The sequence below is a fragment of the Onychomys torridus genome, chromosome 6, assembly GCF_903995425.1.
Source record: "Onychomys torridus chromosome 6, mOncTor1.1, whole genome shotgun sequence".
In the NCBI taxonomy this organism is placed as follows: Eukaryota; Metazoa; Chordata; class Mammalia; order Rodentia; family Cricetidae; genus Onychomys; species Onychomys torridus.
In genome coordinates this window covers 16,119,659-16,145,257 of record NC_050448.1, presented here as the reverse complement: position 1 = coordinate 16,145,257, position 25,599 = coordinate 16,119,659, and the positions used below count along the sequence as shown (strand labels likewise).

The window sequence follows — 25,599 nt, the reverse complement described above, 5'->3', positions numbered from 1 at the left end:
CCCCAAATCCTAGCATGGAAAGATGAGGTTAGCATGTCCCTCTGCTGCATGGTCAGCCAGGTTGTGGGCAGCTGCCTCAGGCCCCTCCACCACAGTTGTAAGCCTCTCCCACCACCACATACCTTACTCACCATGATGGAATGTATTCCTCAAACCATGAGTGAGCCCAAACGAATCCTCCTCATTATTTCTGTAAGGTATTATGCCTGAGTGACATGAGTAGTAACTACTATGATAATATATAAATTAAAAACAATAGTTCTTTTCAGTCCTAGTACAGGTATCAACAAGTATTTTTTAAATTATGTATATTATTATTATTATTATTATTATTTTGGTTTTTTTGAGACAGGGTTTCTCTGTATAGCTCTGTGCCTTCTCTGGAACACACTCTGCAGCCCAGACTGGCCCCAAACTCACAGAGATCTGCCTGCCTCTGCCTCCCTGAGAGCTGCGATTAAAGGCGTGCGCCACCACCACCCGGCTATCAACAAATATTTTAAAGGACTCTTGGCATCGTTTAGGCTCTGTAAATCATAAGATCCTTGTGTTTTGTTGTGAAGAATTATTTTGGATATATCTGTACTAATTTGGATAATTTTGCGGTTGCAACAACAAAAATAGTAGCTATACACAGTCTTCAGGTGAAGGGCTTATGGTGTCCACTGAAATTTTACAACAAAAACCCAGAATGAGCATATTTACCCCTGATGATTTGTAAAGGATGTTTTCCTTTATTTTAGTTGCAAGAAGCACTGGACCAACACATAGAGCCTGCACAATGCATTAAGAAGATGCACGACTGCATTCAGAAGTACAAGGCAGCATGCAAAATTACTTGAGTATTTACAAAGCAAATAAATAGTATGGTTTGAGATTTAGACCAGCCATGACAGTTTCTGAGGTTTAGTCTTAATTTACTTGAAATGCACAACTGAGGGGTGGGGTGCACTTCAGCAACATAATAATTTTTGCATACTTTACCTAAATGTTGCATATCATCTACAAAACATAGCTAGAAAAATGATGCATTTATTTTACTTTTTTGTTTTGTTTTGGTTTGGTTTTGGTTTTTTTGAGACAGTGTTTCTCTGGGTAACAGCTCTGGCTGCCCTGGAATGGGCTCTGCAGACCAGGCTGTCCTTGAACTCATAGAGATCTATCTGCCTCTGCCTCTAGTTACTTTTTAATTTTTAAGAATTTAAATAATTATTATTCAAAATATTTTTTGAGAAATTGTGAGATGTTTTTACAATTGGCATGTGAGAGTAACTATTTTAAAATGTGCATTCTAATAGACTTGGACTTGAAAATTGCAAGTTAAAAGCTACAGCAAACAAACAAGCAGAGAAAATTGAACAGTTGAAGGAAAACCTACTAAGGGAAATTTTGGTAAGTTATTCTCTTATTTCTTGTAATAATGAAAAGAAAGTTTTATTTCTCTAGTATTCAGAATATTTTAGGTAGTAGGACATTTTCATTGGTAAACACACTGGTATTCATAGCAATACATAAAATTATGTTAGTAACACAAATAGTATTCTTTGTAGAAGTTTGCTGAGTTCATAAAATTAATTATTTGAGTACTAAATTTTATATAAAAATGTTATGAGAATCTAAACCAATTTGTATGCTCTACGTTTTTAGCCATTCACCCCCTGAAGGACATGTCAGCATCTTCCATGTTTTGATTATTGATATTCCTTGTTTTGATTATTATTGATAGTGTTTCTCTTACCAGGTTGTTTTGTAAATAATGTTTAAAATTTAGGTACAATGTATAAGAGGTGTACATTTCTTTTATTAATGTAACTATTATTGCTATGGCTGTTATGATTTTTGTGCCATAGCAATTGAATCTGGGACCTGACAGATCCAAAGCATTCATTGTTAGCACTGAGCCACATACCAAGCCTAAGCTATGCATTGTAAGTATGTGTTTGAATCTCTGCTTGGCTTTTAGAACAACTTTTAAAATTATAATAAAGTAATTATTGGATCTAGAATTTGGGTTAACTAGATTTTGTAATTACCTATTTTAATCTGATTCTTTCCCTCAAGATTTGATAATTAATTTCTTATAACTTATATATCTCATCAGGAATGATGAGGTCATTATATAAACATTTTCCCCAGAGGGCATTGATTTGATCTTTGGATTTTAGAAAATAATTTTTATATTCATCAGTGATAATTAGCCAAAGACTTAACTGTCCAACTTAGAAAAAAAGATGTTGTTCAGTGTGTCAATATAATCATGTATATTAAAAACTTTATAAATGTTTCCCAAGAAGAACAGAATTCTGTCATTCATGCCCACACCTGTAGAACTTAAGATCGTAAGTTTGCAATATAAACACTAAATTGGACCAATGAAGTAGTTGCTCCCAGTGGGTGTTTTTTTGTTTTTTTAAGATTTATTTATTTATTATGTATACAGAAGAGGGTGCCAATCTCATTACAGATGGTTGTGAGCCACCATGTGGGTGCTGGGAATTGAACTCAGGACCTCTGGAAGAACAGGTGGTTGCTCTTAACCTCTGAGCTATCCCTCCAGTCCCCAGTGGGTGGTTTTTAAAGTCACAATTACTAGGTTCTTACAATTCCGTTATAAATCTACAGTTATCACAGTGTTAGGTTTGGGTATGTGGTCATTCTCCCCACCCCCATCTTCTGCACACAGGACGATCATGCTAAGGAATTGATCGCCAGCTGATGGATCCAGCCACTGGAAGAAGTGGGTCATCATGGCACTAGTTTGATTAATGGACTAACACACTCATGATTCATGGCTGGTCTAATTGAAGGAAGTATGTCACTGGAGGCACATCTGTCCTTGGCCTCAACATTGTTTCTCTGCTCTGTGGCTTCCATTAAGTGAGGTTTCTCCTCTGTAATACATTCAGGCCATCACACATTTGGCCTAACTGCAGGTATAAACTGATAGGGTCAAGTGATTAAGGACTGAAACCTTTGAAACCATGTTCTAAAATAAATCTACGTTCTTTTTTGTCCCAATTAATTGTACCAGGGGCAGGGGAACCTGACCAGTAGAATATCAGTACCAGGAAAGCAGAGTGATTGCTGTGTCAAAAATCTAACCATGTGGTTCTTAGGCCCTGGAACCAGTTTGTGTGAAGAATTTGGAAATGTTTGAAAAAGCAGCTTATAGAATCTTTTTTTGTTTTGTTTTGTTTTGTTTTTCAAGACAGGGTTTCTATGTGTAGTTTTGCACCTTTTCTGGAACCTACTTTGTAGACCAGGCTGGCCTTGAACTCATAGAGACTTGCCTGGCTCTGCCTCCCAAGTGCTGGGATTAAAGGCATGTGCCACCACCGCCCTGCGCTTATAGAATCTTTAGGAGAACTTTTGTTTGGGAGCTCAGAAGACTAGAATGTGAAGAGTATAGGCTGTGTTCATGAAGTTTCCAATATGAACAAGGAGTCCATTGTGGGTTAGACTCGAGGGCATTCATGTTTTTTTTCTTACAAAGTGCATGTTCTCATTTTATTCATGGTCTAAGACTGTATGACACCAAGTTTAAAGTGATAAATATATATAGAGAAATATATATAAAGAAGCCTATCATTTTTCAGTCAGAAAGATTTCTTGAGGTCATTTCAGGTACCTGCAAAACCACCATACCAGTCAATGGGTAAAGGTTATAAAAGGGTGAGTTCATGTTAAAAAGCCTTGAGAAGTGAGAAGGACTCAAAGCACTTCTGACACAAAGCGGCCTAAGAATTTCCCAGAATTCCTTACATGATGCTCAGCTCATAACTAAGAGTTTGCTTGTTGGGGGGGGTGGAAGGAGGGAGGACAGGGGAATCTGTGGCTGATAATCAAAATGACTAGAAAAATCCCTTATAATAATAATAATGATGATGATGATGATGATGATAATAAAAAGAGTTTGCTTGCAACTTAGAATCTAATTAGTCAACAGAAAATTGTTGGAACTATTGAATGTACACAAAATGCATTTTGCATTATGACAAGGCCATGAGTCTTTAGGGGCCAGAGGGAGAATATTACAATTTGGATAGGTGGTATCCCCCAAAGCCTTATATGTTAAAGGCTTGTGCACCAGCTGATGGATCTAAAAGTGTAGAAAAATAACATTTTTGTAACAAAGATAATGAATATGAAGACTATGTTTTTGTGACTTTGGTGACTTTTTCCTTGTTGACTTTCTGAGTAACAACCACGTTGTAAGAATCAATTAGAATGATACTTTGTCCCAACTAAAATTGTGTCAGATTTTACTTGTTTTCTTTTAGACTATTCTCAACCCACTTGCCTCAGTACTAAAGCATATTATTTTATGTCTACAGAATGATGATCTTACTGCAAAACTGGAAACTGCATCTTCCAAATGTCAACATCTACATAAAGAAAATCAGCTGCTTCAGCAGGAGTTACTGTCTATGAAAACCATACAAAAGAAATGTGAAAAATTAAAGAAGCATAAAAAGCAGTTAGAACAAGAAATAGTTACCCTCAAAAGTCATATGGAAAAGAATATGATAGAATGTGGTCAGATAGAACAGTATAAATGGGAAATTGAAGAGAAAACAAAGCAGGAATTAGTGCAAAAGTTAAAACAAGTCAACCTATTTTTGCAGGTTAATTATATACACTATGTCCTAATTTTTTTCACTGCAAGTTATGTTTTGGGTGTGTATCCTATATGTGTTCCTTCTACTTCTTTTGTAGCAATCTGTTTTATGTATTTTTAAGAAATAGTGGAAAAGGCCAGAGGTTAGGAAGGACCAGATTGAAACAGTGTCTTTTGGATACAGCCAGACAATTGAACTCACAAACTCACAGCAGATGTGATAGCCAGCAAAAGACATGAACAAAATTGAACCAGTCAGCATTTAACATGAAGTGGCGTGGGGTTCATGAGCTCCTCTCCCAACTAAGGAACTATGGACAGGTGATGGCTTCTAGGGAAAAGAGAGTAAGTTTTTAGAGGGTATAGCCCCTAGTAAGTCAATCATGATCCAGTAGATGGCCCTGATACCCATGAATATATGAACAGCACAAATTGGTACATTTTTATTTTTAAGAAAATAAAGACAATAAGAAATTAGATGTAGGAGGACTTGAAGGGAGGAAGGGGATGAATATGATAAAATACATTAAAAATATATTCTATGAAACTCTCAAAGAATACAAATGTTATATTAGAAATTTTGGAAGGCAGATAATGCCTGTTTTTCCTTGCAATAGTTTCATCAGTGTAACTGAACTGACCACGCAAAACTATGTTTCTTAGAGAATCATTTGGTATTTAAGACTAGCTGGCATAAAATATGACTTAGGAAGAAAATAAAAAATATGGCACAAAATTGCACTTTGAATTATACTTAAGTTACCTTGTTCAACTTTAAAATTGCCAGATTGTGTGAGTATGAACATAGAATAATATTGATCTGAGGTCATAGTTCATTGTTAGAGCACATGCTTAAACATATGTATTCAACCCTAAGCACCACAAAAAAATTATAATGGTAACAAATAAATGAATGATTCCATTTTTAAGTTCAAGGTTAATGTAATCATATGAATAAAAATATTTAGAATTTAGCATCATTTCATATATTTAAAGTACATCTGTGTCAAAACTAAAGGAAACAGATACATAAGAACTGTGTGAGCAATAGTTACTTTTGAACCGTTTCCTCTCCACTTGCCATAGACACAAGCAGCCTATGAAGATAAGCTGGAGAAGTTGAGACACAAACAGAACGCTTCAGTACGAATGCAGATGAAGCTCAGAATACGGGACCTGGAGTCTGAATTCTCTAAAATGAAGAGTCAAGTAGATTGTAATCAAATAGAAATGGAAAACTATAAGCAGCTCTACCTAGAAGAAGTCAAAATTAGAAAATCATTGTCAAATAAACTAAGCAAGTAAGTCAGAACGTCACAGAAGATAAATCAAGCTCATTAACTTGTCCCTAGGATATGGTTTTTAGTGAAGTAGGTTACAGCAATTGGTGGGATGTGAAAAGAAACTCCAGGATATAAATTTGGAGGCTGGTGCTGCCACCCAGTCAGAGTGCTGGCCTCACACGGGCAGTGCCCCTCCCCCACAAAAGTTATAAAGGAAAAGAGAATATAATTTTAGAAAATAAAATCAACAAAAGAACTTATCCTTAAGGGGCCAGAGAGATGGTTCAGTGTCTAAGAATGCATGCTGCTGTCGCAAAGCCCCTGGGTTCATTTTCCAGCACCCTCATCAAGCTGCTCACAGCACCTGTGATTCCAGCTCCAGGAATCGATGCTTCAGGCTCTGCTAACACCTGCAATCATGTGAGCACACACATACTCCTTTTTAAAAAATTTACTTTTAATATCTTCATCCATGTCAACTTATATCTTCTCTTCTTCTTTCTACATGGCTTTTTATCCTGCTTTATGCTCTCCTATAGTCAACCTGGCATATTCTAAAGCTCTGTGTTTAGTAGCACTCTTGTTACCAATTTTCTGGTTAGCATCCTCTCAAAAGGAAACATTAAAAAGGTTGAAAAGTGGGCTGCAGAGATGGCTCAGAGGTTAAAAGCACTGGTTGTTCTTCCAGAGGTCCTGAGTTCAATTTCCAGCAACCACATGGTGGCTCACAACCATCTATAATTTGATCTGGTGCCCTCTCCTGGCCTGCAGGCATATATGTAGGCAGAACGCTATATACATAATAAATAAATTAGAAACAAAAAAAGGTTGGAAAATTACAGTTTAAGCTCAGGGTCATGGGATACTATTTCTGTTGCACTAGGCACATTCTAGTCTCTGGGAAATGAATTTTCCTTGATTAGGTTTTTTACTATTTCCACTCGATGGTCCCTAGATACATTTTGTCTTTTAGAGTTTTCTGTTGTACCTAAAAGCATAGTTTGTCACAGGAAAACATTAAGGAAAGTATAATTTGGAAAGTGAGAAGACATAACTTCTGATTCAGTGTAGGGCCGAGTGGAGATAAAAAGGGCAGAGCTCACCTCTAAGGTCTTGGTAAGTGTGATGGCTGCTTTGTCCTTTGAGGTGCTTGAGCGGTATGTGGTCTCCATCTCAGCCATCTCTTCTCTTCCAGAAGTTATTCCTCTGAGTTATTTTTCACTGCCACACACTTACAATGGTCAGAATGTACATATGGTAAGAGAAAAATGTTCTTAAGGGATGGTTTTTAAATCTTTATGTTGATTTACATGTATTTCAGACTTTCTCTTACCTTCAACGTTCTCACAAAGTAGATTGGTGACTAAAGCCAGGCAAACTAACTTACTCATCATTTCGCTGTTAAATATTCATGTATTTCTAGTGACATCAGGAATCCTGTGCCTAGGGCTTTTCCAGATCTGCAGTCTCACCCACTGGGCCATGTGTCATCAACAGACATCTCTCTCTTCTACACTGTTTGAACTGTTTGCTAATTAGAAATTCCCCTAGCAATACATGTGCTTCTTTAGAGCAGCTTAAACCCTGTATTTAGATACAGTGTATAATGCTCTGACAATTTGGGTACTAAGATATTGCTTACTGAGGAATTTCATTAACCGCTTTAAAATGTGGATCACTTAGAATCCACTCAGGAAAGTGAGGTGTGAATGATTTGTCTTTGCACTCCTCCTAGAACAGATGAGAAGCTAGCAGAGGTCAAGACTAAACTTCTCCTGGAGAGAAAACAGAACAGGGCTTCACAACACAACACCATTGACACAAGATCTGTCCCGGAGTCCTCTTGTTCTAGAGGCCTTAGTAATAGATTGTTCATTCCAAGAACTTTCTCTGGAGAAAACGTAATGATTCCTACCTCAAACCTCTGGCATTCAATTGAGACCACGGAAAACTGCAAGACCAAGGTCGGTTTTATCTTCTTTACTTTCCTTTAGAACCATTTCTGGCATAGTTCTTTTTCATTTCAGATACTACTCAGTTATTTAGTTGGCTTGTGTATATTGAGTGAACACCACAATGTGCGCTCATGAAGAAAGAAGACAGAGATTTGATCATTTTCAAAAGCTCAGACACTCTCATTTGCAAACAGCACTCACTGGTTAACTTGAGTTTTCAGATGTAACTAACAGGTAGATTTTCACCTTCTTTTTAAGATTACTAGCTTGCTGCTTTAAAATGAATGTGATAGCCAAACACTGAAGGTGTATTTTGAAATGTTTTGGCTTTCCTTGTAAATGATTTTACTTTCTGCTTCTATATTAGTTTCAGGGTTTTTCCCTAGTTAAGTGAAAAATATCATTAGAATTTTAATGGGATTGCATTGACTCATGGTTTGCTTTCCATAACACGGCCAAATTCACAATATTAATTCTGGTGACCTATAAGCCCTGTGACATCTCTTCATCTCCTATTGCCTTCATTAATTGTTTCTTTGTGATTGTAAGTGTTTCACTGTAAACTCTCCACTGTCACCCTCCTTACCCACTCAACTCTGATTGCTCCTCCCCTTTATTCAGCCATCAACTCCAATTTCAATGTCCAGGTATCCATAAATGTGTAGTGTGATGAGTCTATCAGCGGCAATAATCTTAAAGAAAACTGACTCTCTCTCAGCAGTTATCAACTGCAATAGTTTCTCTGATAGATATTGTTGGTTGGTCTTTGGTCTTTCGTGGGGGGTTGCCATCCAGCTCCCAAATAAATCACATATGGAGGCTTATTCTTAATTATTAATGCCTGTTCTTAGCTTGGCTTAGGTACTAGCCAGCTTTCCTTAACTTAACCCATCTATCTTTTACCCCTGGGCTTTTCCTTTTCTCTAGCTTCTTAAATCTTACTCTTCCTCCATGGCTTGCTGGCCTCCTCCTCTGGCTGCTAGCTCTCAGCTCTCTCCTCCCAGTTCTCTCCTTCTGTCTGTTCTCTCTGCCCACCAGCCTCACCTGTCCTTTCTCCTGCCTTGCAATTGGCCAGTTCCTTATTAGACCATCAGTTGTGTGACACAGGCACAGTGACACAGCTTCACGGAGTTAAACAAGTGCAACATCAACAGCAGTAACATACTTTAAAATAAAAATCTGTAACAGCTAGAGATGGAACTTCATGTCCGTCTCCCATTGCCATGATATTACTTCTGGCTGGAGTGTGCGCAAGTCATGTGTGTGCTGTCATAACCACTGTCAATTCTGCCTGCTTTGCCTGGAAAATACTGGTTCCTTGTATTCATTCACCTCTTCTTGCTTTTACAGTCTTTATGTCCCTCTGCCATGATCCCTTAGCCATGGGAGGAGAGGGTGCAGTACAAATGTGTCATTTAGGGCTGAGCATTCTGTAGGCTCTTATTCCATGACCCTTGGCTGTTTTGAGTCTCTGTGTTAATTGCTATCTACAGCAAATATAAATATTTTCCATGAGGGTTGAGGAGATGAATTAATCTATATTTTAAGTCATAAGAAGTCAGTTTAACATGGTATCCATTTACCAGAAGAATAAAAGGTTCTCTCCTAGGACCCAAGACCTGTCTAGCCATAGGTTCTTGGGCCAATAATGGTGCAGGTATGTGTTTTATCTTGTTTAACAGTACTTAAATCCAATCAGAAAGTGGTTGGTTACTCCCATGATGTTTGTGCCATGATTGTACTGATGAATAATAATCTTGCCAGGCCAGTTACAATGAACATCAAAGGGTTTCACATCCAGGTAAAACTAATGATTACCTTCCTCCTCTAGCAGCAGACATAGCATGTTCCATTACTATGAAAGCTAGCCAGTATGAATAAAGTTTCCATGTCAGTACCAGGTTGATTTCTCCATGCTCTATGACTCAAGTATGTGTGGTCTTCAGCAATAGGGTCTAGTTCTGGGGATAACCAAGATCAATGTCCAAATCTGTAATAGTGGGTTTGTTTTTATTTGTTAAACTGTGGTGTCGAGTTAGGGGCACTGTTGCTGTGTTACAGAATAACTCCCCGTGTTGACTCTTTTCTGCACATGTATAGACCTACTTTAGTATCTGCATTAGTAGGTTTCCGTATGACTTTTTAAAGTCTTTAGTGTTAGTTATCCTTCCCAATTCCTTTTTTTTATCCTACTCTCTGTTTCTTCACCCAGATTAACCCCCTTCTTGTTCTATAATTCCCTCTTAACCTTTCATAAACCTGCTTTATATATCCTCTCTGTTGAAAGCATATCTATGGGCCCTTAGTAATTTCCTCACCTTGATGAGTATTCCACATGAAACACATATATTGAAAGATCAAGATGGCATGCACAAATGAGAAGAAAATGTGGTGCTGGCACTTGTGGGACTGTGTTACCTCACTCTGGATGAATTTCATTTGAAAAAAAAAAGTTGCAAATAAAAAAACAGTCACACATTTATTTTTCATAGTAGTTGATTAATATTAACTATGTAAATATGCTATATTTTTATTATCCATTCAACACCTGATGGGCATCTAGCCTGTTTCTATGTCCTGGCTATGATGAATAGAGCAGCAGTGAGCATGAACACACAATACTGTAGGACATAGAATCCTGTGAATATATGTCCAAGAGTGGTATAGCTGGACCATGTAGTAGATCTGTTTTCAGCTTTTTGAACAACCTCTACCCTAATTTCTATATGAACTGAATCAGTTTGCACTCTCAGCAAGAGTGAATAAGTGTTCCCATTTCACTATATCCATGTCACTATTTGTTAACCATTTGGTTTGGGGGCCCTAGCCATTCAATGTCACTTTAATTTCTATTTCTCTGATGGCTAGGGATGTTGACTATTTTTAAAAGTGTTTCTCATCCATTTGTGTTTCATCTTTTAAGAAATTAGCTTACAATTTTCTCCTTTTGTTTAGTCTTTGTTTTGATAGCAGTAGATGCTTGCTTCATTTAAAAAATAGAAATGTTTTTTTCATTTACTATTTTGTGAAATAATTTGAGGAATGTAGGTATTAATGCCTCTTTGAAAGCACAGGGATACAACAGGTATGATAACAGGCATGATGGCTGGAGCCATAAGCTGAGAGCTCACATCCTGAATCACAAGCAGGAAGCAGAAAGAGTGAACTAGGAATGGCAAGAGTCTTTGAAACTACAAAGATCACCCCCAGAGACATACTTCCTCTAACAAAGCCACACCTCCTAAGCCTCCCCAAACAATGTCACCAACTGGGGACCAAGCACCACATGCCCAAGACTATGGGGGATATCTCATTCAAATCATCACAAGGTGTAATGAATAGTAGCACTTATATCCTAGGAACAACATCAATGGTCATCTAATTGGACTTTAAGGTCTACAAAATAGGAGAAAATTCATGCATGGTAATGGAAACCTAGCCCACTACTCACAGATGATGAAGTATAATTTCCAACTGAATTCTAAACACTTACATCTACAGATAAATGTCTCTCTCATTGCCTCATCAAAGAAACCCACAACTTGTAAAATGTAGAGAATAACCAATCTACATCAAAATCTCTACACCAAAGCCTCTAGGAAGATCACAGGAGAGAGAGCAGAAAGATTGCAAAGCCAGAGGACAGGGCATCTGTTGTGAGGCTGTCTTCTATATGACAGGAAGCTGTACCCATGAAATCTCAACAGTGTGATTGCCTAAACAAGTCCTGAAAATGATGCCAGTTAGCATACCAATGTGGATAGAGAAAATCTTACAAGGTCTTGCCTCTAGATAGAGCAATAGGTAATAGATGGCTGCTGAGAGAGGAAGAATTGTTCTCCAGGGACAAGCCCTCTGAGAAGGTAGCTAAGGCTAAGTGGTCGCTCTAAACACATGCACATGTGAGCAACACTAAAAGGACTCAGCAGTTTGTGTTTGTAAGTCTAGATGTAAATGTATGTAAAATAATTAAGAAAAAGTGGCCATGAATTTAAAAGAAAAATGGAGTTGGAGTGAGGAGACGGATGGGGAAATACAGAAATAATTTTAGAAATATGTGTAGCATTTTTGTCACTTTTGAATAAATTTTGGTTGAAGTCCACTTTATAAGCTATAGTTATAGCTGCTCCTGTTGGTCTGGGGTTCACATTTATTTAATTTACATGTTTATATATTTACTTTTATCCTCTCCTCCCAGTTTGTCTTTGCAAGAAAGGTGTTTTTCTTGTAGATAATAGTTTTTTAAACCAATCAAACTCTGTATCTAATTGGTTGGTTAAGACCATTTACACAACAGGCGGTGGTGGTGCACACCTTTAATCCCAGCACTTGGGAGGCAGAGCCAGGTGGATCTTTATGAGTTTGAGTGCAGCCTGGTCTACAAAGTGACATCCAAAACAGGCACCAAAACTACACAGAGAAACATTGTCTCAGAAAAAAAAAAAGGCCCTTTACACTCAGAATTACTATTGAAAGAGGCTTTTCTGATTCCTGTAATATTGTGCTTTCATAAATTGTTTGTTTGTTGATTCAGGATTTGTTGTGGTTGGTCGATCCCATATTGCTACCAAGAGGTTTCTGGCTTAATATATATGGTAGTTTGAATGAGAATGGCCCCCATAGGCTCCTATATTTAAACACTTAGTTACCAAGGAATGGTACTTTTTGAAAGATTAGGAGATGTGACCTCGTTAGAGGAAATGTGTCACTGGAGGTGGGATTTGAGGTTTCAAAAGTCCACACTAGGCCCAGTCTCTGTCTCTGTCTCTCTCTGTGGATCAGGATGTATCTCTAAGCTACCACCTCAGCACTTACCTACATTCCACCAAGTTCCCCATGATGGTAATGGACTAAACCCCTGAACTGTAAGAAAGCCCCCGGCTAAATGCTTTCTTTCCTAAGAGTTGCCGCGGTGTCTCTTCACAGTGATAAAACACTGACTAAGATAGAAGTAGGTGCCAGGAATCGGGGTGTTGCTCTGATAGGCCTGACCATGCTATGTATTAGAGAAATATGGAAGATTTTAGGAATTTGGACTAGAAAAGCAGGGGCTTACTGTGCCGTTCTAGTGGGAACATGGAAGACAGTGCTGAAGGTGAACAGTAGGAACCCAGGTTACGAAGTTTCAGAAGGGAAGGATATTATTAAGTGACATAGAGACTGTGCTCTCAATGTTTGGCAAAGAATGTGGCTGCTTTCTGCCCTTGTCCGGAAAATCTGGTACAAGCTAACTTAGAGAGTTTTGGATCAATGTCATTGGCAGAGGAGATGTCAAGACAGCCTAGTATTGAGCTTGTCACATGGTTATCAGCAGTCACTCTATGGTAAAATCTATAATGAAAAGGAGCAATCTAAGCAAGGAAAATACAAAAAGTAAAGTAAAGTGAAGGGTCACCAGGAAATGAGCTAAGTCTTGTGTTCAAGGAGCTAAAAAGTATAAAGAAAAGCCCGATGTTAAAATGGAATAAAGGGAGTGGTAATCTCAGGACAAGATCCCACCAGATAAGCTTCAAACTTGTGAAAAGGAACTAAAGAAAATCTTAAGCAGTTAAGGAAACCATCAACTACAGAAAGTTGTTGAAAATTTATTTGAACAAGGGAGCCATGTTCTAGTCCCAGCAAGCAGCAGAACTTGGCCATATGGTTCTGGCTTTAGAGTCAAGGATACAACAAAGGGGATTTGGAGTCTTCCGGTGAGGCCAGGTGTGTATCGGGGGTGTCCCTACCTGGGGGCTTAGTTAAGGCCGTTATGTGAAGCTGACAGGGAAGTCTGGACTGTCCTGGAGACACCAAGATATTGAAGCTGCCAGCATCATGGAATATTGTAAAGGAAATCTGCAGACCAGCTGTGGAAAAAGCCCAACAGAGAGAAGTGTGCTGTGGTCAACAAAGCTAAGAGGTGCCGGAGATCTGAAGAGCGCTTTGACATCAGACATGGACACACAGTGTGTGGCATTTGCCCAGCTTGTTTTAAGTCTTGTTTTGACCCAGTAGTTCCTCACTATACTCCCTTTCCTCCCTTTTAGAATGTTAATGTATATCATGTGCCATTGTATGTTGGAAGTATGTGATCTGTATTTTGATTTTGATTTTACAGGAGTTTACAGTTAAGAGATTGCCATGAGTCTCCAAACAGAGTTTGGACTTGTAAACAGTATTGAGACTGTGAAAGACTATGGGGACTTTTGAAGTTGGGCTAAATGCATTTTTGCATTATGATATGGCTACAAGATTCTGGAGGCCAGGAAGTGAAATGTGATGGTTTGAATAAGAATGGCCCCATATATTCATATACTTTAATACTTAGTCACCAGGGAGTGTCACTATTTGAAAGGGTAATAAGGATTATGGGGTGTGACTTGTTGGAGGAAGTGTGCCACTGGGGTGGGCTTTGAGGTTTCAAAAGCTCACACCAGGCCCAGTCTCTCTCTCTCTCTCTCTCTCTCTCTCTCTCTCTCTCTCTCTCTCTGCCTATGGATCAAGATATAGCTCTCAGCTATTGCTTCAGCACATGCCTACATGCAACCATGCTCCCAACATGATGATAACGGACTAAACCTCCAAAACTATTTAAAAAAAAAAAGCCCCCAATTAAATGCTTTCTCTTATAATAGTCTCCTTGGTCATGGTGTCTCTTCACAGCAATAGAACATTAATCTATTCTTATGAAATTTATCCTTTCTTGTACTCTTCATAATCAAGACACTCTTTTTCCCCTCTCTGTGTTTAGAAATGATTTACATTGCTATGGATTTTTAGTTTATTGATACAAGTTTAAACTTAATTTTGTTATACTGTATATATATATATATATATATATATATATATATATATATATATATATTTCTACTCTTCATTTGAGGTATGTTTATATAACTCATTTAGATTATAATGGACAATTAAGAAATACAGATTAATAATTAGTCTTCTATTATAGTCAAACTTGAAGTCATGTTAGTTAAGTTTTTTAGGTATACATAGATATATTTCAGATAGGTAATCTTCAAACACTTCAAAGATCTACAGAATATGGCATTTAAAATTTTTTTAAGAACTTAGACTTTTTTGGACAATAAGACTCATCTGCTCCTGGCAGCACCAAATATGTCAAGGAAGATGATGGACATCAAAGACACTTCATATGGAGTTTATCTTCTTTTTGGCAAAAATAGCCATTTGGGCAAGAAACTGTACTTGCCTGGACTGCTTGAAAATATGTTACATCAACTGGACATACAGGACCCATAGGAAGGTCACCACTGAAATTCCTAAGACAAAATGGTCCTTCAGGTTCCTGCTTTGCAAAAGAAACTGCCAGATATTCCATAGGACACAGAGAGAAGTGACTGAGAGACTCTAGTTCTGTGGGCTGAAGATGGATGCCCCAACTTTACAGAGGAACTTTGGGTGACTATCCAAGCAGCCAGATGTCTCTGTCATTCTAGATTTGTTGGAAGTTGCTTACAATGCACTTCCTGTTTACTTAGGTAGTATTATATCCTTCTGAGGTCTTTGATGCAGTTGAAGACTAGATAGTTATAATTTCCTTATAAAAGATAAGTTAGATACAAAACCTTAGACTCACAAATACAAGATAGATAGGATATCTTCTTTAATTTTGCCAAATACAAATAGACTAAATATTATAAATAGACTAGACTAGATATTGTAACTGTAATTCTCGCTTGATAATTACTTTGTTATATGTAATTTTACTATGTTAAAGTTAAAACCTTCCTTTTTGAAAAAAAAGAAAATGGGAAGTGCTGGGGATATCTTTCTGTATGCTGTGAATGTGTTGCTCTGATTGATTGATAAATAAAACACTGATTGGCCAGTAGCCAGGCAGGAAGTATAGTATAGGCAGGATAAGCAGAGAGGAGAATGCTGGCAAGTGGAAGGCTGAGTTAGGAGATGCTGTTAGCCACTGCCGCCATGAGAAGCAAGATGAAATGTACCAGTAAACCACAAACCATGTGGCAACTTATAGATTAATAGAAATGCAAGGAGCCAGGTGGACACAAGAATATATCAGTTACACCTCTGTGTCTAAAATCTCTTTAAATATCTTCTGCAGTACTGGTTTGGTGATCATGAATCACCTTAACATGTGTTTGTCTTGAAATAACTTTTTATGTTAATTTCCTATTCCATTGGCTATAACGACCTTAACTAGCAATTATTTACTGTGTTTATTTTTTGATTAATTGCATTTCTCATTTACATAATTTTTGAAAATATGTTTCCTTGATGAGTTTTCAACCATGTTACTGTCTTTTCTATTTTGTTATTTTCTTTTCTACATCTCGATTTCCTTACTTCATTCCATTGTTTGCATGTTTCCTCTTAGAAGTCCCTAGTCATTTCTAAATGTACACTTGGAACATTAAAGACCTCTAAAACTTAAGTCTTCCAAACTTGGGGTGTGGAGCAAGCTTGAAACTGGAGATTCTTATATTTTCTCACATTTATGCTTATGTTCACCCCAAATTATCAAGTGTCAGACATCCATCAGACCTACTTTTATGAATTTCTGTGTTTTCCAAAAGCCTCTGCTGACCACATCACTTTGGGGGCTGAGTAGGGTCTCTCATACCTCTGAGATTTCCTGGTTAATGTTTGCTAGGGTGGCTTGTATTCTAGCTGGTGGAGTGGTATCAGGGGTTGTCCTAAGAGCACTGGGAGTGGGAGCATCAAGCAAAACTCTGAGATCTGTACAAAAGCACTACTCTCCAGCTCTCAGACCCCACTCAGCATTAAACACTGCTGGTGAGCCAAGACTGTTGAATCCTTGTATAAGCTCCAGGGACTTGACCTGAAAGATAGGAAATGAAGAAAAGAGAAACAAGTGAACACCCAGACAGACAGAAATAGCTGGAATGGGGTGGACTTGGCTAATGGAGAAATTGCAGCACCCTGGAAGCTCAGCATGTTTATTACATAGTGTTGAGCAGAGAGGCAGAGTTATTGCAAACAGCTAAACATAACGTTATAGTTGTTGTCCACCTTCTCTCCATGATTCCCTCCTGCCTCTGTGTCTTACGTTTCCACTGTGTTAAGTTGGCTCCGGGATTCTGCACATGCAATTGTACCCTTATACAAGGACTCCATAAAATTTCAGTGTTAAAAAATGAGAGTCCATCTCAAGATGATGACCTACCACAGCTTTCTGAGACTTGGGGAATGGCAAATAGACTGTTCTTGACAGTTGAGACATATATTAAGAATGATTGTCTCTCTGAAACTCAAAGCTTTCAGGAAACATGACTTGTCATGTGCATTGGGCAGCTGGTCTCTTTTCTCCAAGGCTACATAGTCTACCTTTAAAAAAAATGTCCTCCCCTTCCTAAAAATTGGGAGGTGTGGGATCATGACTCCTTTGTCCCTGACACCCTTTTGCTTCTCTGTACTTTTTAAGAGTCTTCTCTCTGGTTTCCAATGCTTTGACAGTCTTATTATGTCTCTGGAATAGTCTATTTCCTGTTCCTCTAACTATTCATTCTCTGTATCACATGGAGGTAGCTTCTAATTCCTCATCTTACCCAAATATCTTCAGTTTTTAATTTTCTAATGGTAAGAAATGTAAAGTTCTTTTTAAGGGAAAAAGTACTAAAGTTAAAAAAAAATGGGTTAAGCAGATATTCTTTTTTATAAAGAGTAGCATTTTGGTAAGAGTCACAAAGTAAAGCAATCAGCCTAAAATATCAATTGATTTGTTTAACCTTCATATTAAAAACCCAACTTTTATGAAATGTGGATATGAACTAGATGAAGATTAGTGATTATACTTTTATTAGATTACACAACAGGTATGGATGTGGTCCCTATTACTTTACTCAGGACACAGTAGAATTTCAGTTTACTCATGACTTTAAAGAAATCCTCTAGCTGAGTATACCCCTAAAAATCTTAATTAAGGGTAATGTTTTCCTTTTGTTTTTATAAACATTTAAAAATAAATTAATGAGCAGTTGCATGAGTAGTTAAGTTTTTTAAAGACAGAGTCTCACTATGTAATCCAATTGACCTTGTATCACTATGATCCCAGGTTGGCCTGGGATTCATGGCTTTCTCTTATATTAGCCTCCTATAAGTAGGGATTGTAGGCATGCATTACTACAATGCTTAAAGGCCACATTTTAAAGATATATAATCTTCATCATGATGTCTCTTATTTAATTTAAATATTATAAATAACATTCGACTGATTTCAGGTGCTGCAGGAGTGGGAACAAAGTGTAACTAGAGAATTAAGACAAGGTAGGTGTCAAATTTGATTCATTAAATTAGGGTTAATTAACTGATTCCTGAAATAAAGTATTAATAGCTAATAGTATCTCTTTCATTGGTGGTTTCTATACTGTTGTTTGTTCTTACATGATCAAGGGAAAGGTGTGCAAAACATTAGCATTCTTAATGAAAAATACATTTACCCATTGTTTATTCCTTTCCTATCACTTTAAATTCTTCAAAGCCTCTGTACCTCATTATCTGGCACCCGTTCTCTTCACTTCTCCCATCCTTATGAAACTTTCCTTAAAGACAATGACATACTCCTAAGACTCTCTGGATTACAGCCAGCTAAAAATTCTGAGAGCAGGATAAACATTCTACTGCAGGGAAGAGTACACCAATTGGCTATCTACTACCAAATGGTCAGCCCTGAAAACATACATACAAGTAATGTTATACAGAAAAAGCAGGCTGCATTTATGTATTTAGTAATATATACATAAATGTATGTAACAACAATTAATGAAAAAAGAGGCCATGAATTTGAAAAAGAGTGATTGGAGTGTCTGGGAGGTTTGGAGAGAGGAAAGGGAAGTGGGGAATAAGATTATAATCTCAAAAAGAAAAAGTTTAAAAATAAAAATGCAATGGCATGGTGGTCTTCTCAGTTTATGACTAAGAAACCAAGGTTTATTTACTAAAATTTAGCCAAAAAACAAAACTATAACAACAAAAAACCCATACTTCATAAATTGTCACTTGACAAGTGCCATTTCAAATCTCCCAGAATTTACCTCCTTATTTGTTTAGTTTTCATCCTCAGGGAAAGCTTAAATTTCCTTAACACGAACCAAAAATCCCCAAATCTACTTTATTCTCAACAGTAACTCAGATGTCTGCACAGAAGTCCTGCGCTGCCTGTTGGCTCTCCCTTGTAGCCAGACCAGACTGCTCGTAATTCCCCATGTGTTCTTCCTCAACTGTTTGCACTTGGCTTATTCTGCTGTGCTCACTTTCTTCTTATCCTTCAGATTTCAACTCTGATCACCTCCACCAAACAGCCATGCTGATGCAAAAGGCATTTGAGTCCCTTCTGTGGTTGTGGTAGTTTTCTATTTTGTACCTGTCAAAGTGTCTGTGACTCCACTGAAGTTGTCTAGTCACCTGTTTTTTTTCTTAGCATTGTAGTATTTGCTTGTGGAGGAACAAACTATATAATCCTCATCTGTCTTACCTGTGTTTGTCACAACACCTTATTAAATGGCTCTTGAAGAATACATAAAGACTGGGAAAAGCAGATGCATGGACAGTTAGTCACACTGGCAATTAATTCAGTGTGCAACTACTGCCAAATTTTATTTGTAGTTTGTACTGTAATATTTTTTATTTTTCTTTATTCTTGAGAATTTCATATAGGTATACAAGAAATACAATATATACACCTCATTTCCTCCTCCAACTACTCTCCTTATATTTTTCTCCAATATTTTTCTCCCTCCATCTTTACTCTTTGTTTTATAATTCACCTTCAGTTAGTGCTGCCCATACGTGCATGGGTGTGGAGCCATCCACTGAAGCCTGAGAATCCTACCGCTGGCCACATTCCCCAAAAAGAATGGTTCTTCTTCCTTCAGCAGCTATCCTCTGTTCCTCAGTAAGGGGTGGAGCCTGGAAATCATCAGCCCCATCTGTCCAGATGTTGATCTCCTGTAGGTCTTGTGCAGGTGACCACGTATGCTGTGAGCTCATGAGTATGATGGGTGTTTCATGCCCAGGAGACATCATTCCTCCCCATCCTGTCATCTTATATTCTTTCCACCTCCTTTTCTGCACTGTTCCCTACATCTTGGCTGGAGGAATTGTCCTGTTTAGAGCTGAGTCCTCAGTCTCTTATTCTCAGCACTCTGACCACTTCTGCATCTCTCCATTGACTCCCCCCCCCCAACCCCCCACCTTCCGCAGAAAGAAGCTTCTCTGAGGAATGCTAAGACCAGTGCACATCTATGGGCATAAACATAATTATTTAGAAAGTAATAGGCATAATTAGCATTAGCAAAACAACAATAGTAAGTTCTACCCTCCAGCCTATGACCTACTTTGCTTTGCTGGCTAGTTTTATATCAACTTGACACAAGGCATAGTCATCAGAGAGGAGGGAGCATCAACTGAGAAAATTCCTCTGTAAGATAGGGCTGTATCCAAGCCTGTAGGGGATTTTCTTAATTAGTTATTGATGGAGGGGGGCCTAACCCATTATGAGCATTACTATCCTTTGGCTGGTGGTCCTAGGTTCTATAAGAAACCAGGCTGAGCAAACCATGAAGAGCAAGCTAGTAAGCAGCACTCCTCCATGACCTCTGCATCAGTTCCTGCCTCTGGGTTTCTGCCCTGTTTGAGTTTCTTCCTTGACTTCCTTCAGTGGTAAACAGTGATATGGAACATAAGCCAAATGAACTCTTTACTCACCAAGTTGCTTTGGTCACGGTGTTTCATCTCAGCAATAGTAAGCCTAACTAACACACCAATCAGAAGTTTTTGATCAAGATTACAGTACCAGGCACTGAATTTCCTTGTATGGACAAGCCTCAGATCCAATCAGAAGTGGCTAGTTCCTCCACAGCAGTCACACCACTATTGCACCAGCTAGACATACTAGGTTTATCTTCATTGACATTGATACATTTGTTTTAACTTTTTGTTAATTCACTAAAGTCTTTGACACAGAGATTTTTTTTTTTCTTTGCAGCTACTGCTGAATCTGGACTTCATAGAACTTCTTCCCTAAAACTTACTCATATGTGAAGTCAGAATCTTACTAAAGGACCTATTAGGAGAATGTGTAGAGATTTTAATATATATATATCAATAATTTTAAATATAACATTTTACCTTTAATATGTTATTTGACTGTTCATAAAATATTTTGATTATTTTCCAATATGTGTAAAAACATTAAAGAATATTTTGTATCAGAGATTAGTAGTAAAGGTTAAATATTATAAACTATTTTTGGGATGTGTGGCTAATTTTTAAGTGAGTATTGCAAGTTAACAGTATATCATGGAGTTTTAGGCACTCCCGACTTCTTCAATGTGAGTTGTTACAGTAGCACACAAAGAAACAACTTGTTAATACTTTGGTGGGGTTTGATGGCTTGTTTGTCAATTTGTATCAATCCATGGATATGCTAATGTTTAAATATCATCTTGATATACTGGTATCATAGCCATTGTCAACACATTTTAACCCAATGTAACAAAATTAGGGATAAAAGGGGAGACGTTGCAACAGACACTGTGAAAATTCAGACAGTCATAATGACAAGCTTTCAACATCTTCATTCCACCAAACCAGAGCATCTGAAAGAAATGGATCAATTTCTAGAGATGTATGGGTTACCAAAGCTAAATCAAGATGAAAAGCAATAATCTAAATAGACATATAACACCCAATGGATTGCAAATGGTAATTAAAAATCCTCCAACCAAAAAATGCCCAGGGCCAGATGGATTCAGCACAAAATTATACCACATATTCAAAATAGAATTAACATCAGTACTGCTTAAGTGAATCCATAAAGCAGAAAATGAGGAACATTTCTAAATTCTTTTTTTTTTAAAGCTAGTATACTCTAATACTAAACCAGACAAACACCCCACGGGAAAAAAAGAAAATTATGTGCTAATGTCTCTAATTAACATGGATGCAAGAACTTTCAATAAGATTTAGATCACCCAAGTCCCACACCTACTTGTCAGGGACCATAACTTCCTCTCAAATAGTCAGTCTCCCTGCCTTTCAGATTCACCCCATCCTAGTCGGCTTGCTACCAGGGACTCTCTAGCTGTTGTAGAATATCATCTTAAGGTGTGTTCCTTTTGTTTATGTTGCATTTGTTTAACTCTGTGAAACTGTGTTACTATGCCTGTCTAAAACACCTGATGGTCTAAGAAAGAACTTAACAGCCAATAGCAAGGCAGGAGAAAGGATGGGCAGGGCTGGCAGGCAGAGAGAATATATTGAAGGAGCATCTGGGAGGAAAGGAAGAAGTAGCAAGAGAAGGAGGGGGACTGTGGTGGTACAGAGGACTCCAGGGGCCAGCCACTCAGCTACACAGTAATATATGGAGTAAGAGTAAGATATACAGATGTAAGAGAATGGGAAACGCTCAGAGGCAAAAGGCAGATGGAGTAATTTAAATTAAGAAAAGCTGGCAAGAAACAAGCCAAGCTAAGGCCTCTGTGTATTTATGTGGGAGCTGGATGGTAGGCCCCCAAAAGAGTAGTAAAAACAGTCAACAACATCTAGCTATTCCAATTAGTGCACACCCAATTAGGCTACCTATGCTCTGTTTCTTCATCCTCCTCCTTTGTGGTCACCCAAGTACTGTGACTGCTTGACAGGCACCACATTCTCCTCTTGGGTACTTTCCCTCCCTTTGGGACTAGCCTGATTCCAACCCACCCACTACCAGGGACACTCTACAAGAAAGACACAGAAAATCATGTTGATTAAGCCAATGAAAAGTATGAGTCCTTTATTATCTGACAACCCGAAGCGAGCTTACACCTCAGAGTCTCTTGGTGCTGAAGTTCATGGGTACAGCAGGTTTTGCCTTTAAAGACCATACTTTATATCAACATTGGAGGACAGTCAGATGAACCTTGAAATGGTCATTCCTGACAGAGTACAGTATTTATTTCAGACATAACATGGTAATTGTTCTTGACTTACACCTTCTTCACTTGTCTTAGTTTATATTAATTACTTTGGTTAGAAATCTCAAACACATGTTGAAGACAGGCATGATTGTTGGGAGGGTAGAGGGCTGAGGTAAACACAGCATGGAATCAGGACAACGTTAGTCAACATTTTGAGTGCTGTGATGTATTTACAAAATCCTTCCCTGTTCTATATACCATAACATCTTCTAGAACTTTTAAAATGTTATGCCTGGGGGGAACTGAAGAGAGTAGAGGGAAGAGAAACTTGAGATTTATAGTATGAGAAATCTGTGTTTAGTAAACCGGGGAGAAAAAAAAAGTGGATGACACCAAGAAACAAGGCCTTCTGAATCAACCCGAACACAGCTCCTGTGAACTCCCAGGGCCTGAAGCAGCATGCACAGGGCCTGCAGAGTCTGCACCAGGTCCTCAGTGTTTGTATTACGGTTTCAAGTTTAGTGTTTTTATGGGACTCCTGAGGGTACAAACAAGTGGGTCTCTGTTCCTTGTACCTTCTCTTGGGCTCTTTTCCTTCATGGTTTTTTGTTTTGTTTTGTTTTTGTTTTTGTCCAATTTCTGCTTGTCAGTTTTTGTTTTATCTTACTATATTTTATTACTATCCCCTAGAAGTCCATTTGTTTTCTGATGAGAGACAGAAAGGAAGTGGATCCATAGTGGAGGGGAGATGGGAGGTCCTAGGAGGAGTAGAGGGAGGGAAAACTGTAATCAGAATATATTGTACGAGAAAAAAAAAAACTATTTTCCATAAAAGGGAAAAAAAGGTACATTCAATGTTCTGGTGTTTTTATTTTGTTGTAGAAATGTAGGTTAAAGGAAAAAGAAAACGCTGGAGAAATAATCAGAAGAATTTGCAAAGCAAATTTATTTATAACATACTTTCCCTTGATTTTTGCAGTGTTCTTGAAATCAAGTGCAATTTTTGTAATCTTTCCTATAGAAATTTATATGAGTGTATTGTCAATTGTCAGCATCTGTGATACTGAGCTGGTCTTGGAAGGAACTGTGCCTTCCCAACTGTGTCACACAGGTCTCATGCTAGTTCTTCCTAAAAACTAGCTAGGAGGGGAAAATAAGATGAAAGAACTCTGCAATATTTTTAGGAGTCACCCAAGTAACATAGCTGAGGAAAAATAGCTTTAATATATTGAAATCAGATGTAAAAAGTTAGAAAAGTAATTGTTAATCCTACTGGCAAGAATAAGACCACTACCACAATTTTTGAGCCAAATTAGAAGCAAACTTTATTAAATACAGGCAGGACAATGGACACCGGCCAGGTCCAAGCCTGGGATTCCCAGAGAATAGCATCGAATTACCTTAATCCAATGCTTATAAAGGCAAAACCCACAAGCCTATCTTCATCCAATGCGGGGCAAGCATGCGTCTTGACATACTTCCTGAGTACATAACTTCCCACCTATGTGTGATCAAGCACACCCTCTTCAGTTGGGGCAACCAACCTTGTTTACAAAAATGAGAGCTTGTATCTTATTATCTTACATGAACAACAACCCCCAGCATATTCTAAGAAGTTCTCTGTCCTTGGGCACGTGTGGCTTATAGCCTAGAGGCATTTTTGTTTTATAGATCTCTTAAACACAGTAATTTGAACTTAAAACATAACTTTAGCCCTCATATAATAACACAAAAAGAAAATCTATTTCATCTTTTGAGAGAGTCTCATGTAGCCTAGGCTGGCCCCAAGCTCCCTTTGTGGCTTTTGCTCTGACCATTGGCTTTCACCTGACTGGGTTTCTCTGCTGTACTTGACTCTTGGCATCCTCCTCCGGTGGAAGGCTCCACTCATTTGACTTCTGTGATGCACCTGGCTGCCTTTGCATGGCGAGAGTTCCCCTCACCCTGGTGTCTGTGATTTTATCTACCAGTGCCCAATGAGTTGTTCTTTCTCCAGGGACATCCTTTTTAAGAAGAGTGCACATTTATCCAAAATATCACAAATCTGATACTTTCAACAAAATTTAAATTATGTACTGTGATTTTTATTTGTTGTAATACTTTAAATTTCAAGACTCAGAAGCTAGTATTTCTTTCTTTCCTTCCTTCTTCTTCTTCTTCTTCTTCTTCTTCTTCTTCTTCTTCTTCTTCTTCTTCTTCTTCTCCTTCTCCTTCTCCTTCTCCTTCTCCTTCTCCTTCTCCTTCTCCTTCTCCTTCTTCTTCTTCTTCTTTTTGGTTTTCAAAATAGGATATCTCGGTGTAACAGTCTAGACTGTCCTGGAACTTGCTCTGTAGACCAAGCTGGCTGCAAACTCACAGAGATACTTCTACCTCTGCCTCCTGAGTGCTGGGATTAAAGGTGTGTGCCACCACATCCCAGCTAAAAGGTAGGATTTCTAAATCAGTATGTGCATTTCACATTAAAAAAAAAAACTGTTGGGGGGGGCAAAGTATTATATGCTAACTAGATTTTCCACATCTGTATAGCAAATTACCAATAATGTGTTTAATGTATATTTTAATTAAATTTATGGCAATTAAAGTATTTTAAGGCAAGGGTAAAAAAGTTATATATGGATGTGTACATGTGTGTGTATTTGCTCTTGCACACATGTGCTTTTGTCCATTTCAGGCTTATTTGGTGTTGAGTGTGAAAAGTGAATAAGGATCCAACATTTTTTTCCAGAGAGCCAAATCCCAACTCTTTTTTTTTTTTTTTTTTTAAACCAGAGCTGAGGACTGAACCCAGAGCCTTGCAATTGCTAGGCAAGCGCACTACCACTGAGCTAAATCTCCAACCCTCAAATCCC

At 38.0% G+C, this 25,599-nt stretch overlaps 1 protein-coding gene across 1 annotated transcript in view; it reads left to right on the top strand.

Moving 5' to 3' along the window:
• Positions 1 to 7,895, top strand: part of LOC118585559 (ankyrin repeat domain-containing protein 26-like) — a 30,254-nt gene extending 22,359 nt beyond the window's left edge. The window contains exons 7-11 of the mRNA XM_036190244.1: positions 744 to 814; positions 1,299 to 1,392; positions 4,335 to 4,625; positions 5,705 to 5,919; positions 7,637 to 7,895. Coding sequence (XP_036046137.1) covers positions 744 to 814; positions 1,299 to 1,392; positions 4,335 to 4,625; positions 5,705 to 5,919; positions 7,637 to 7,895 — 930 coding nt within the window. The remainder of the gene's footprint in view (positions 1 to 743; positions 815 to 1,298; positions 1,393 to 4,334; positions 4,626 to 5,704; positions 5,920 to 7,636) is intronic.
• The last annotated feature ends 17,704 nt before the right edge of the window (positions 7,896 to 25,599 follow it).